Genomic DNA, 15,797 nt, shown 5'->3' with positions numbered 1-15,797 from the left:
ACATTTCGGGCTTTTTAACCTATTTTAAATTGCAGTTTCTCAAGGAGGAAAAATAGGGTATTTTAAAATGGTCATAACTCCTTAAATATTGACATTTCGGGCTTTTTATAAAAAATAGGGTATTTTAAAATGGCCATAACTCCTTAAATATTGACATTTCGGGCTTTTTAACCTATTTTAAATTGCAGTTTCTCAAGGAGGAAAAATAGGGTATTTTAAAATGGCCATAACTCCTTAAATATTGACATTTCAGGATTTTTAGGGTGTTTTAAATTGCAGTTTCTCAAGGAGGAAAAATAGGGTATTTTAAAATGGCCATAACTCCTTAAATATTGACATTTCGGGCTTTTTAACCTATTTTAAATTGCAGTTTCTCAAGGAGGAAAAATAGGGTATTTTAAAATGGCCATAACTCCTTAAATATTGACATTTCAGGATTTTTAGGGTGTTTTAAATTGCAGTTTCTCAAGGAGGAAAAATAGGGTATTTTAAAATGGCCATAACTCCTTAAATATTGACATTTCGGGCTTTTTAACCTATTTTAAATTGCAGTTTCTCAAGGAGGAAAAATAGGGTATTTTAAAATGGCCATAACTCCTTAAATATTGACATTTCAGGATTTTTAGGGTGTTTTAAATTGCAGTTTCTCAAGGAGGAAAAATAGGGTATTTTAAAATGGCCATAACTCCTTAAATATTGACATTTCGGGCTTTTTAACCTATTTTAAATTGCAGTTTCTCAAGGAGGAAAAATAGGGTATTTTAAAATGGCCATAACTCCTTAAATATTGACATTTCAGGATTTTTAGGGTGTTTTAAATTGCAGTTTCTCAAGGAGGAAAAATAGGGTATTTTAAAATGGCCATAACTCCTTAAATATTGACATTTCAGGATTTTTAGGGTGTTTTAAATTGCAGTTTCTCAAGGAGGAAAAATAGGGTATTTTAAAATGGCCATAACTCCTTAAATATTGACATTTCGGGCTTTTTAGGGTGTTTTAAATTACAGTTTCTCAAGGAGGAAAAATAGGTTATTTTAAAATGGTCATAACTCCTTAAATATTGACATTTCGGGCTTTTTAGGGTGTTTTAAATTGCAGTTTCTCAAGGAGGAAAAATAGGGTATTTTAAAATGGCCATAACTCCTTAAATATTGACATTTCGGGCTTTTTAGGGTATTTTAAATTTCAGTTTCTCAAGGAGGAAAAATAGGGTATTTTAAAATGGCCATAACTCCTTAAATATTGACATTTCGGGCTTTTTAACCTATTTTAAATTGCAGTTTCTCAAGGAGGAAAAATAGGGTATTTTAAAATGGCCATAACTCCTTAAATATTGACATTTCGAGCTTTTTAGGGTGTTTTAAATTGCAGTTTCTCAAGGAGGAAAAATAGGGTATTTTAAAATGGCCATAACTCCTTAAATATTGACATTTCGGGCTTTTTAGGGTATTTTAAATTTCAGTTTCTCAAGGAGGAAAAATAGGGTATTTTAAAATGGCCATAACTCCTTAAATATTGACATTTCGGGCTTTTTAACCTATTTTAAATTGCAGTTTCTCAAGGAGGAAAAATAGGGTATTTTAAAATGGCCATAACTCCTTAAATATTGACATTTCGGGCTTTTTAGGGTGTTTTAAATTGCAGTTTCTCAAGGAGGAAAAATAGGGTATTTTAAAATGGCCATAACTCCTTAAATATTGACATTTCGGGCTTTTTAGGGTATTTTAAATTTCAGTTTCTCAAGGAGGAAAAATAGGGTATTTTAAAATGGCCATAACTCCTTAAATATTGACATTTCGGGCTTTTTAACCTATTTTAAATTGCAGTTTCTCAAGGAGGAAAAATAGGGTATTTTAAAATGGCCATAACTCCTTAAATATTGACATTTCGGGCTTTTTAGGGTATTTTAAATTTCAGTTTCTCAAGGAGGAAAAATAGGGTATTTTAAAATGGCCATAACTCCTTAAATATTGACATTTCGGGCTTTTTAGGTTATTTTAAATTTCAGTTTCTCAAGGAGGAAAAATAGGGTATTTTAAAATGGCCATAACTCCTTAAATATTGACATTTCGGGCTTTTTAACCTATTTTAAATTGCAGTTTCTCAAGGAGGAAAAATAGGGTATTTTAAAATGGCCATAACTCCTTAAATATTGACATTTCGGGCTTTTTAGGGTATTTTAAATTTCAGTTTCTCAAGGAGGAAAAATAGGGTATTTTAAAATGGCCATAACTCCTTAAATATTGACATTTCGGTCTTTTTAGGGTGTTTTAAATTGCAGTTTCTCAAGGAGGAAAAATAGGGTATTTTAAAATGGCCATAACTCCTTAAATATTGACATTTCGGGCTTTTTAGGGTATTTTAAATTACAGTTTCTCAAGGAGGAAAAATAGGGTATTTTAAAATGGCCATAACTCCTTAAATATTGACATTTCGGGCTTTTTAACCTATTTTAAATTGCAGTTTCTCAAGGAGGAAAAATAGGGTATTTTAAAATGGCCATAACTCCTTAAATATTGACATTTCGGGCTTTTTAACCTATTTTAAATTGCAGTTTCTCAAGGAGGAAAAATAGGGTATTTTAAAATGGCCATAACTCCTTAAATATTGACATTTCGGGCTTTTTAGGGTATTTTAAATTTCAGTTTCTCAAGGAGGAAAAATAGGGTATTTTAAAATGGCCATAACTCCTTAAATATTGACATTTCGGGCTTTTTAGGGTATTTTAAATTTCAGTTTCTCAAGGAGGAAAAATAGGGTATTTTAAAATGGCCATAACTTCTTAAATATTGACATTTCGGGCTTTTTAGGGTGTTTTAAATTGCAGTTTCTCAAGGAGGAAAAATAGGGTATTTTAAAATGGCCATAACTCCTTAAATATTGACATTTCGGGCTTTTTAGGGTGTTTTAAATTGCAGTTTCTCAAGGAGGAAAAATAGGGTATTTTAAAATGGCCATAACTCCTTAAATATTGACATTTCGGGCTTTTTAACCTATTTTAAATTGCAGTTTCTCAAGGAGGAAAAATAGGGTATTTTAAAATGGTCATAACTCCTTAAATATTGACATTTCGGGCTTTTTATAAAAAATAGGGTATTTTAAAATGGCCATAACTCCTTAAATATTGACATTTCGGGCTTTTTAACCTATTTTAAATTGCAGTTTCTCAAGGAGGAAAAATAGGTTATTTTAAAATGGCCATAACTCCTTAAATATTGACATTTCGGGCTTTTTAGGGTGTTTTAAAATGCAGTTTCTCAAGGAGGAAAAATAGGGTATTTTAAAATGGTCATAACTCCTTAAATATTGACATTTCGGGCTTTTTATAAAAAATAGGGTATTTTAAAATGGCCATAACTCCTTAAATATTGACATTTCGGGCTTTTTAGGGTATTTTAAATTGCAGTTTCTCAAGGAGGAAAAATAGGTTATTTTAAAATGGCCATAACTCCTTAAATATTGACATTTCGGGCTTTTTAGGGTGTTTTAAAATGCAGTTTCTCAGGGAGGAAAAATAGGTTATTTTAAAATGGCCATAACTCCTTAAATATTGACATTTCGGGCTTTTTAGGGTGTTTTAAAATGCAGTTTCTCAAGGAGGAAAAATAGGGTATTTTAAAATGGTCATAACTCCTTAAATATTGACATTTCGGGCTTTTTAACCTATTTTAAATTGCAGTTTCTCAAGCAGGAAAAATAGGGTATTTTAAAATTGTCATAACTCCTTAAATATTGACATTTCGGGCTTTTTATAAAAAATTGGGTATTTTAAAATGGCCATAACTCCTTAAATATTGACATTTCGGGCTTTTTAACCTATTTTAAATTGCAGTTTCTCAAGGAGGAAAAACAGGGTATTTTAAAATGGCCATAACTCCTTAAATATTGACATTTCGGGCTTTTTAGGGTGTTTTAAAATGCAGTTTCTCAGGGAGGAAAAATAGGTTATTTTAAAATGGCCATAACTCCTTAAATATTGACATTTCGGGCTTTTTAGGGTGTTTTAAAATGCAGTTTCTCAAGGAGGAAAAATAGGGTATTTTAAAATGGTCATAACTCCTTAAATATTGACATTTCGGGCTTTTTAACCTATTTTAAATTGCAGTTTCTCAAGCAGGAAAAATAGGGTATTTTAAAATTGTCATAACTCCTTAAATATTGACATTTCGGGCTTTTTATAAAAAATTGGGTATTTTAAAATGGCCATAACTCCTTAAATATTGACATTTCGGGCTTTTTAACCTATTTTAAATTGCAGTTTCTCAAGGAGGGAAAATGGGGTATTTTAAAATGGCCATAACTCCTTAAATATTGACATTTCGGTCTTTTTAGGGTGTTTTAAATTGCAGTTTCTCAAGGAGGAAAAATAGGGTATTTTAAAATGGCCATAACTCCTTAAATATTGACATTTCGGGCTTTTTAGGGTGTTTTAAATTGCAGTTTCTCAAGGAGGAAAAACAGGGTATCTTAAAATGGCCATAACTCCTTAAATATTGACATTTCGGGCTTTTTAGGGTGTTTTAAATTGCAGTTTCTCAGGGAGGAAAAATAGGGTATTTTAAAATGGCCATAACTCCTTAAATATTGACATTTCGGGCTTTTTAGGGTGTTTTAAATTGCAGTTTCTCAAGGAGGAAAAATAGGGTATTTTAAAATGGCCATAACTCCTTAAATATTGACATTTCGGGCTTTTTAGGTAGTTTTAAATTGCAGTTTCTCAAGGAGGAAAAATAGGGTATTTTAAAATGGCCATAACTCCTTAAATATTGACATTTCGGGCTTTTTAGGGTGTTTTAAATTGCAGTTTCTCAAGGAGGGAAAATGGGGTATTTTAAAATGGCCATAACTCCTTAAATATTGACATTTCGGTCTTTTTAGGGTGTTTTAAATTGCAGTTTCTCAAGGAGGAAAAATAGGGTATTTTAAAATGGCCATAACTCCTTAAATATTGACATTTCGGGCTTTTTAGGGTGTTTTAAATTGCAGTTTCTCAAGGAGGAAAAATAGGGTATTTTAAAATGGCCATAACTCATTAAATATTGACATTTCGGGCTTTTTAGGGTGTTTTAAATTGCAGTTTCTTGAGGAGGAAAATAGGGTATTTTAAAATGGCCATAACTCCTTAAATATTGACATTTCGGGCTTTTTAGGGTGTTTTAAATTGCAGTTTCTCAAGGAGGAAAAATAGGGTATTTTAAAATGGCCATAACTCATTAAATATTGACATTTCGGGCTTTTTAGGGTGTTTTAAATTGCAGTTTCTTGAGGAGGAAAATAGGGTATTTTAAAATGGCCATAACTCCTTAAATATTGACATTTCGGACTTTTTAGCCTATTTTAAATTGCAGTTTCTTGAGGAGGAAAAATAGGGTATTTTAAAATGGCCATAACTCCTTAAATATTGACATTTCGGGCTTTTTAGGGTGTTTTAAATTGCAGTTTCTCAAGGAGGAAAAACAGGGTATCTTAAAATGGCCATAACTCCTTAAATATTGACATTTCGGGCTTTTTAGGGTGTTTTAAATTACAGTTTCTTGAGGAGGAAAATAGGGTATTTTAAAATGGCCATAACTCCTTAAATATTGACATTTCGGACTTTTTAGCCTATTTTAAATTGCAGTTTCTTGAGGAGGAAAAATAGGGTATTTTAAAATGGCCATAACTCCTTAAATATTGACATTTCGGGCTTTTTAGGGTGTTTTAAATTGCAGTTTCTTGAGGAGGAAAAATAGGGTATTTTAAAATGGCCATAACTTCTTAAATATTGACATTTCGGGCTTTTTAGGGTGTTTTAAATTGCAGTTTCTCAAGGAGGAAAAATAGGGTATTTTAAAATGGCCATAACTCCTTAAATATTGACGTTTCGGGCTTTTTAGCCCATTTTAAATTGCAGTTTCTCAAGGAGGAAAAATAGGGTATTTTAAAATGGCCATAACTCCTTAAATATTGACATTTCGGGCTTTTTAGGGTGTTTTAAATTGCAGTTTCTTGAGGAGGAAAAATAGGGTATTTTAAAATGGCCATAACTCCTTAAATATTGACATTTCGGGCTTTTTAGGGTGTTTTAAATTGCAGTTTCTTGAGGAGGAAAAATAGGGTATTTTAAAATGGCCATAACTCCTTAAATATTGACATTTCGGACTTTATAGCCTATTTTAAATTGCAGTTTCTTGAGGAGGAAAAATAGGGTATTTTAAAATGGCCATAACTTCTTAAATATTGACATTTCGGGCTTTTTAGGGTGTTTTAAATTGCAGTTTCTCAAGGAGGAAAAATAGGGTATTTTAAAATGGCCATAACTCCTTAAATATTGACATTTCGGGCTTTTTAGGGTATTTTAAATTGCAGTTTCTTGAGGAGGAAAAATAGGGTATTTTAAAATGGCCATAACTCCTTAAATATTGACATTTCGGGCTTTTTAGGGTGTTTTAAATTGCAGTTTCTTGAGGAGGAAAAATAGGGTATTTTAAAATGGCCATAACTTCTTAAATATTGACATTTCGGGCTTTTTAGGGTGTTTTAAATTGCAGTTTCTCAAGGAGGAAAAATAGGGTATTTTAAAATGGCCATAACTCCTTAAATATTGACATTTCGGGCTTTTTAGGGTATTTTAAATTGCAGTTTCTTGAGGAGGAAAAATAGGGTATTTTAAAATGGCCATAACTCCTTAAATATTGACATTTCGGGCTTTTTAGGGTGTTTTAAATTGCAGTTTCTTGAGGAGGAAAAATAGGGTATTTTAAAATGGCCATAACTTCTTAAATATTGACATTTCGGGCTTTTTAGGGTGTTTTAAATTGCAGTTTCTCAAGGAGGAAAAATAGGGTATTTTAAAATGGCCATAACTCCTTAAATATTGACATTTCGGGCTTTTTAGGGTGTTTTAAATTGCAGTTTCTCAAGGAGGAAAAATAGGGTATTTTAAAATGGCCATAACTCCTTAAATATTGACATTTCGGGCTTTTTAGGGTGTTTTAAATTGCAGTTTCTCAAGGAGGAAAAATAGGGTATTTTAAAATGGCCATAACTCCTTAAATATTGACATTTCGGGCTTTTTAGGGTGTTTTAAATTGCAGTTTCTCAAGGAGGAAAAATAGGGTATTTTAAAATGGCCATAACTCCTTAAATATTGACATTTCGGGCTTTTTAGGGTGTTTTAAATTGCAGTTTCTCAAGGAGGAAAAATAGGGTATTTTAAAATGGCCATAACTCCTTAAATATTGACATTTCGGGCTTTTTAGGGTGTTTTAAATTGCAGTTGATTAAAGAGGAAAAATAGGGCATTTTAAAATGGCCATAACTCCTTAAATATTGACATTTCGGGCTTTTTAGGGTGTTTTAAATTGCAGTTGATTAAAGAGGAAAAATAGGGCATTTTAAAATGGCCATAACTCCTTAAATATTGACATTTCGGGCTTTTTAGGGTGTTTTAAATTGCAGTTTCTCTAGGAGGAAAAATAGGGTATTTTAAAATGGCCATAACTCCTTAAATATTAACTTTTCGGAAATCTCAAAATCTTTTTTCATTCATAAATGTTTTATTTCGCCATTCAATATTTCGTTTTTTTTTGTCGTTGTATCCTCCAGAGCCTTCAGGGAAGACGAAGACAACAACAAGCCCATAAAAAATCAAAAAAAAAAAAAAAAAACAACAACACCAAACAAATCATCCAAAAATAGGGAGTTGACGTTTGGGGTTTTGCAAAACCTACACACACACACACAGTTGGGCATACATACACATCTCCATGGCTAGGATATGCGCCTAACTAATGGCTAGACACAAACGCACCCACTCACCCATCCAAAACTATCCATTCATCCAGCCACGGCATACACTTATACTCCAGAATAGTAGTTAGTCCTAGACAGTTCCACTATGTCTAGGATTTTATGCACGCGATTGTAGTTCTATTTTTTTTTCTTCTCTGTTTTTTGTTGTTGTTGTGTAACTGTCGTGGTCTTTGTTGTTGCTGCTATTATTTGGTTTAAGGGTAAATTACAAAAACAAAAAGCCAGCCAAAGGAACAAAAAACGCCACACGGAACCACACCGCAGCACAACACAACACACATTAAATGAGACGAGACAAGAGTAGAGTATGGCTGTGAGTAGGAGAGAGCATAGGGGAGAGGTGCAAGGAGAGGAAAGACATGGGGAATTGCCAGCAAGGAAACAAAGCCCAAAAGGGGGAAGTGTGTTTGAAAGCAACCAAAAAATGGAAATAATTACAGTCCGTCGTTCCGCTTTTAAGGTATGACATGAATATTTGAAAGAATTTCAGTTGGGATTTTTTCCCTTGCCTTTTTGAACTCAGGCTAATCGATATGGCTGGCTAAAACCGAAAAAAGGTTGGCCAAAGGGCCAAATGAAAGTTAACACATAATTGGCAAATGCCAGGACTTTTATAATTGTTAAGATATTTTGTTGTTGTTTGTAGGTTTTTTTTGGTGGGTACTTACATTTTTTGTGCAGGTGACTGAGTGATTGACAGATTCGAATTTTCTTCTGCTATTGTTTTAGGGGAAAACTTTTCAATTTACATTAGACATCGTCGCTGGAAAACAACGATGATGATGATGATAATAGAGAAGTAGGATAAAAGACAACATTTCAATAAGAGTTACTACTGTTTTTCATTACTTTTCCTTGCTGTATCTCTTCTTCTTCTCCGTCTTCTTTTACTACTTCTTCAACAGCAAGCCAGGCACAATTTTACATAATTTCCATAAAATGGACATTTGCCTAGTGGTCACAATTTCGGGGGATTTGATTATTATTTTTGTCTCCTTTTAAGCTTTCAATAGATTTACAGCTATTTTTGTATTATTTCTCACAAATTTCAATATTTCGAAATTTGCCATATTTTGTTTTTTTTTTTTTTTATTTTTCTAACATAAATTTATTTCTCATTCCATTTGTTTTCAAAAAATAACAAAACACTTGCATATGCTTTATATTTCACATCATTTTTTTCTGGATGAATTTATTTTTTTTCATGCACTTCAATTAAGGAAAAGAATTAATCCAAATTTTTTAATGAAAAATATTTTCTCTTCCTTTTATATTTCTATTATTTTTCACCGTCGCTTTTGTTGTATCCTTTAATCACGTAACTTTGCAACTGATTTTTTCCCAACAGCAGCAAATTTCCCCCATAACTGTCACATACTTACACTACAGCTGCTGCGCATTATCCTGCTGGCGGCCACTCTCTCTCTCTCTCGCATTTTCTCTTAATAACAGTAGAAAAAACTTAACTTCTTAAAAAAGACGAGAAGAATTTATATATTTTTGCACACCTTGGCCAATTTGCTCTTTTCTAATATGGAGAGAAAGAGAGAGAGAGAGAGCACAACACATGGTCACAAAGCACACACACACACACATTAGGGAAAAACTACCGCCTATTGAATCACAACACACAACTACAACAACAAAATGAAGGGACACAAAAAAAGGACCGTTAATATATGTTTGCATGAGCAGCAATAAAACCCTTGAACAGCTGATGTAAATTTGCCCCCCCCCCAATTTATTTATTTTCATTAGATTTTTCTCTTACGGTGCATGCTCTCTCTCCCTTTCTCTTTTCTTATTTGAATTTCTTTGGCATACATAACGGTGATACCATGGTAGAAGAATATAGGTAGACGCATCGACACAGCTGCTGAGACAATGAACTGTCAAACCAATTTTGGAATTGAAAATGCTGAATGAAAAATTATTTAAATTTATAGACATTGTATATATGACGTCGTATAAGAAAACATGTAAAAATCTACTTATCTTAAAAAAAAACATTTAAAAATTTTTGACATATCAATGATCCCAAGCGTTGATGCATCTACCTGTATTCTTCTGCCATGGGTGATACTCACAAAGGTAGACTATTTGACTTTTAATCATTGAAATAGACAATCAATATAACGCCTTATTTACACCGAGCATGTTACTTTCCATTAAAAGTATTATTAAGATTTAATCCCTACCAACCAATTTTTGAATGAAAACTTATTCAAATTTTTAAAAATAGTTTAAAAATAACAAAAAAATAACATAACAACCTCCGATTGGCGTCGTATAGGAAAACGTATTTGATTAAAAAAAAGAAAACATTAAAAATTTTTTGACATATCAATGTTCCTGAGCGTTGATGTATCTACTATCTTCTGTCGTTCTTTTATTATGAATTTTTTTTTTTATTAAAAAATCCATAATAAAAAAGCTTTCAACCAAATCACCGAATTGTCAAAATGAAAGAAGAGTGATTGCAAGATTCTGAAAACTCTCAGTAAAAGAATTATCAAATTTTGTGTTAAAAGAACACTTTCAGCAAAAAATGTACAAATTTTTGGGTAACCAGACACACTTATTATATGTCAAAATAAATAAAGTACAAATGTACTTTTTCGACCACAGCGAGCCCTATTTTCATCGGGAATATATAAGTGTTGTTGGTTTGTTGTGTGAAAATATATACACATAAATTTCCGTTAAAAGCCGTCCATTAAGATCTGTAATCTTTTGGAAAATAGAATATAATAACAATGTAACAAAAAGATTCGGCCGGGCCAAACTTTGAATACCCTCCACCATTTGAAAAGAATTTGGATTTTCTTAAAAAATAAAATTCGTTAAAAATTCTATTGGGGCTATACGAAGACGTAGGCCTGCATAGGCAATTTTTTGTCATAGGATGTAGTACCGAACTTCAAATATGAAATTTGCAACAACTCCAGTGTATCATGTCCTTAAAATAAAGAAAAAAAACCGAATCTCAGGGGGTGCTGTTATATGGGTGTATGCTATTCGATGTCGTGAACCTATATAGGCAAGTCTCTTCCAGAAGGAAAAGTACTCAGAAGGAACTCCTTGTGTGGAATTTCAGACAATTCCATTAAAAAATGTGGCTACAATCATCAAAATACCGAATACCTGGAGGTACCTTTATATGGGGAATTTATGATATCGTGGACCCTACATAGACAATTTTCTTTCAGGGAGTAAAGTACTCAGAAGGAATTCCTTGTTCTACCTTCTGTAATTATGTCATGGCTCCAATCATTAAAATGCCGAATATCGGGCCCATACGATATCGTGGACCGATATAGCCCATCTTCGAACTTGACCTGCCTGCACACAAAAGATTGATCTGTGCAAAATTTTAGCTTCTTATCTTAATTCGTTTGAAAAAACATGCGCACCTCTTCATTTTATGTACTTTACCTTGTCATATTTCACCGGTCTCAGATTTGAGATACGTTGTCAAATGAAAAATTTTAGATATATGACTGCATGACTGTACCTTCTTAATTCTAATTCACAACAACTAACAATTCCACAAAAACAAAATTGTCAAATTGTTGATAAAACTTGGCCGACCTTATGTAGACCTTGGGTGCAACCATGGTAGAATTAAGAAGGTGTAGACATGATATCATATGTTTGCAATTTTTTCATAAAATGTCATTTGACAACATTCCGTTATCAAAATATATATTTATAAATCCATTGTATATATACAGAGATGGGAACCTATTTTCTATGCAATGAAATTTCACAACGAAAATTACAGATAATGCAGAGATGTATATGCTTATTTCAAATGATTTAATTACCATGGGTGCAACATTTGTTCCCTTATTAGCTCTGTTCCAAGAATCATCAACTTGTGCAACATGTCTTAAAAATTAAATGTCACTACTTAATTTCCATGTAAAAAATAACGAACATGAATGCAGGAAGGGCTGGCAAAACGTAGGTTCAACAGCTTCGTAAAACAGAAATACAACCCTGAGGATGTGTCAGCTTCCTGTCAGAAATATTCAAAATTTTATGCAATTTATCATTTTATTTATTTAATATTTTTCCTTATTTCTAAAATCAGTTAAATAGCGCGAAATTTTAAGGAAATGTATGGAATTTCTTTAACAAACATGAACCAAACTTTTGTAATCACATGGTAACTCTACCTTACCTTTTTATTGTACGATGTCCCCACCATTGACCGTTATGGTGAAATCAAAAAACAAACACGTACACTCTCTTCACTTGTATCATCCGTTACTTAGCAAAGCCAGGGAGTCCATCTCTTTCTTTCTCTTTCTCGAATGTCAAAGACATAAAAAAAATATAAAATATGGAGGGAAAATGCGTGCACCAATAGGGCGAAATCTACTTAAAATTGAACAGGAAATTTAACATCAGCTGTATCATAATTAAATTCCCATGCAGAATCAACGGTTCTTTTTATCTGTTTAGAATATGCTTGTTTGGTTTTTGTGGCGGTTGTACTTTTTTGTGGTTGTGTGGTTTGTGTCAATGTTTTGCTGCCAGAGTTGGAAAGTCATAATTTTTAAGATTATTTTTATAAATTAGCGGTGCTTTTTGGCCTATAATGAATTCTTAATTCGTGTAAATAAAAGTAGATCACAATGGAATGGAAATTTCTTCAAAACAAAAGTATATATTTTCTACTGAAGACCGGACGATAAAGCCCGAACTTTTAAACGAGTCTAAAAATGTACGAATGCTTTGATATAATTTTAAAGAATTTTCAACAAAGTCAATAAAAAATACAATTTCTGGTTAAAAAAAAATCTTGGGAATCTTTAAAAAAATATTCGATCTACGTTTTCACCACACAGTCATTTATAAATAATTAATTGTTTAATTGTGTATTTTTTACAATCTAAATCTAAATTTTTTTCAGCTGGAAAATAAACTTAAATTTTTATAGCTGTTTTAAAATCCGCCCAATAGTAAATTACAAAAATTATGGAATATTACATTGTCCAAATTTTATTTTTTTTTTATTTTATTTATTTCTGTACATAAAAATACTATATTTTCTAGATGATACCTCTGAGAAACAAAATTGAAAATAATAACTTAAAAGGATAAAATGGATACAATATACAGAAATAAAACATTATTTTTGTTCGTTAAAAAAAATCTCAATAAAAAAAAATTATAAGACATTTTGTAAAATAATAAAAAATGTGATTTTAATATTTGTTTTTTTTTTTTTTATATTACAACGCATATAAACTAAAATTTTATTTTCAATTTTTCTACGTTGACGAAAAAGTCTCATATACATTGGCTCCTAGCACCTTGGTTTTGTCCGATATCACATAGAAGGTCAGCAGCGAAGTGGCAAGATTTTGTGGCCGCGTATCACTGTCAAAACCCTTTGCCGTCAAACTGCTGACAATGGGTATAACCCGGGCCAGGGCAATTTGTATGGTGTTGACATTGAAATCGTTTTGTTGTTGGCTGGTCGTGGCCTTTGAACTGAGAGTGTGCTTGTAACATTCTGCCATGGCATCAACGGCTAGAGAGAAACCTCTACAAATATTATTCGAACACACACTGCTGGCCTCATCACTTTCCAAAAGGTCCAGAGTTTCGTTGAACATTTTCTGCATCATGGCCCCGCCACTAATGTAGTCCGGTAACTGGGAAGGTAAGAGATATTTTGTCATTTTCGAACAAGGGTCTGTACTGGGGTCACTGTTAATGGCCATTTGCAGGGACCAAAACAATTGTTCGGTGTCGGCCAAACTAAGGGGCTTAGTCAATGGCAATTGCCGCATAACATCAATGACTTTGGAACGCACCAAACGTATCAGATCTGAAAGGCCACCTTCTTGTATAAAATATCGTATGAGGGAGAGATATTGTTGTTTGAGTTCATCATTTATTTTTCCTGGCGACTTTTTGTTATTCTTGTTGTCTGTGCTCGATGTTGTTGTATCCTGATAAAGATAGCCACCCAGTAAATTTAGCTGAATCCTCAAGGCCACCACCAACATTGAAGAGGCATAAATAAAGGTTGTTAGACGTGTAAACGATTGGATTTTCATTTCTTCCCACAGCTCCAGTTTATTGGGTGGATTTTGTTTCAACTGTTCCAGTAGCTCATCTGTGGAACATTCTTTGATGATGGCCTGTATCAGCTCAGCACCCATACCCAATATGACTTGATTGCAGGTCTTTTCGGTCGACTCAAAATGTTGCACACGACGACTTTTTTCCAAAAATTCTCGGGCTTGTTTTTCCTGCATTTCCATCAATTTGTTTTGGGCATATTTGTAGAGGAAAATCGAACCACCAACCACAACACCGGTTACAATAAATTTCCGGCGATGACGTGTTAAAAAATCACTCATACGGGACAACATTTTTGCAGGTTTGAGGTGTTTACGGGTGGCGTCAATTATAATGACGTCTATTAAACTATTTTAGAAAAATATTGAAAATATTTTTAAATGGACTGCTTATTGGTGGTGGTGAATTGGTGTGGGTGTTGTTGTTGTTACGAATGTAATCCTGTGGGAATGTAGGTGGTGGTAGTTCACTTTGGTAACGATTGCCACTGTGGGATTTTAAACAGATGTTTGTTCTACTTTTACGACGGATTTTATTTTTGTGACAGCTGTTACTCTCGCTAACCTCAAGAGTATTATATGTTGCCTTTGGAATGTTGCAATGGTAATGTATCCGATTCAAAAGCTGGAAAATAAAAAAGAAAGTTAAAATCAAAACTATTATAAAATATTTTCGGATGAAAGGTAAACCCATTTAGTTAAACAGCTTGACTACCATCCATTTAAACTTTGTCCCCTTTGACAGAAAACAGTAGCCACCATCGTACTACATATCAGTTAATGAGGTACTAAGATTAGTAAACTCTTTGATAAGATTATCTATCCCAGACTGCTTAGCCCTTTTGAAACATACCTTATTTGAGATTTTTGTAAGGGATGTACAAGTTCTCGATTCGATTTCTTTGGTGTGATGAATGACCTATAATTGTTAATATTTTCATGAATAATTTATAATGCAAAATATCGATTGGTAACTAAAGGGCAACACATTACTTACTATATTTTATTTTTCCTTTAAAGAAGTTTAAAGATCTTATTGAAAACCTCAAGAGTTGTATCTTAGGCTCAAGACAGGTTTTCAAGTGAAATGTTGCTGTTTAAACACACAAAAAATTTTTAATATTAGCACACAGAGTTCGAAGGTACGTTTTGTTCTATCGTTGTTGTTACTGTTGTACTTGGAATTGTATTTTACGACAATGAGTGGTGACTCTCCAGACTATTTGGCATTATACGTAAAATTAAATTTATTCAACGATATTTTATGCGGCTTCCTTTTTATGTTGGTATTTTCTTCGTTTTATTTCTTAATATTTCCTTATTTATTTAATATTTTTTTATTAATACGCTCGAAATAAATCAATGGACTGCCGACTGTGTTTGACAATTTACCGTGTAAATGCTTCTTCTGCCATTTGATGTTATCAACCACAAGTGATTATATTTTTGTCATCAATTCACCACAACTTGATAACACAGCTGTGTGGGGGAAAATCAGATGGCTTTAATTAGAGTGTCACGTAACGTTGGGGGGAACGACGACATGCGTTGTAATAAATTACCGTTATTTGACCGTAGACAATCAAAATGCATGGCATCAAAATCGTGTACGTGTGCGACATGGTTACCCCGCACACGGTTCATACATTCATTTTGATTTTGACATCATGCCAAGCCTGGTTGAGTCTCTAATTATTTTTTCGGTATTTCGGCATCAAAACTTCATATTGATTTTATTTAATAACCCATTTGCCATATTTTTCACATTTAACATCCCAAAGTGCTGACAACAACCGGGAAACTTCCAACAACTCAAAAGCATTTTTTTTTTGACCATGTCGGACCATTTTAGATCCGCAAAATCTTAACACCATGAACTCGGATCTTCCGATTAGTTCTAAA

General features: G+C 32.7%; 2 protein-coding genes across 3 annotated transcripts in view; both read right to left on the bottom strand.

Moving 5' to 3' along the window:
• LOC101901412 (glycoprotein 3-alpha-L-fucosyltransferase A) overlaps window positions 1–9,118 on the bottom strand; it is a 37,704-nt gene extending 28,586 nt beyond the window's left edge. Inside the window, exon 1 of the mRNA XM_059128919.1 lies at window positions 8,463–9,118. The gene's annotated coding sequence lies outside the window, so the exon portion shown is untranslated. The remainder of the gene's footprint in view (window positions 1–8,462) is intronic.
• Window positions 9,119–13,072: 3,954 nt separating this feature from the next.
• LOC101890379 (peroxisomal biogenesis factor 3) lies at window positions 13,073–15,305 on the bottom strand. Of its 2 annotated transcripts, XM_011295584.3 has the most exons (4): window positions 15,074–15,305; window positions 14,893–14,988; window positions 14,749–14,814; window positions 13,073–14,520 (listed from the first exon to the last, which is right to left on the bottom strand). In XM_011295584.3, exon 4 carries the CDS (start codon window positions 14,187–14,189, stop codon window positions 13,077–13,079), a length of 1,113 nt encoding a protein of 370 aa, XP_011293886.2. In that variant the 5' UTR covers window positions 14,190–14,520; window positions 14,749–14,814; window positions 14,893–14,988; window positions 15,074–15,305; the 3' UTR covers window positions 13,073–13,076. The 2 variants fall into 2 exon arrangements, with proteins under 2 accessions (XP_011293886.2, XP_058984911.1); XM_059128928.1 differs by lacking the exon at window positions 14,749–14,814 and having other exon boundaries at window positions 14,893–15,305.
• Window positions 15,306–15,797: the final 492 nt, after the last annotated feature.

Source organism: Musca domestica, unplaced genomic scaffold (assembly GCF_030504385.1).
Source record: "Musca domestica strain aabys unplaced genomic scaffold, Musca_domestica.polishedcontigs.V.1.1 107, whole genome shotgun sequence".
NCBI lineage: Eukaryota > Metazoa > Arthropoda > Insecta > Diptera > Muscidae > Musca > Musca domestica.
The sequence above is the reverse complement of the archived record's forward strand: the minus strand, read 5'-3'. Positions and strand labels throughout refer to the sequence as shown.

What these genes read in the sequence shown, in the direction of transcription:
- LOC101890379 (XM_059128928.1), bottom strand. Translation starts at nt 14,189, where the DNA reads ATGTTGTCCCGTATGAGTGATTTTTTAACACGTCATCGCCGGAAATTT.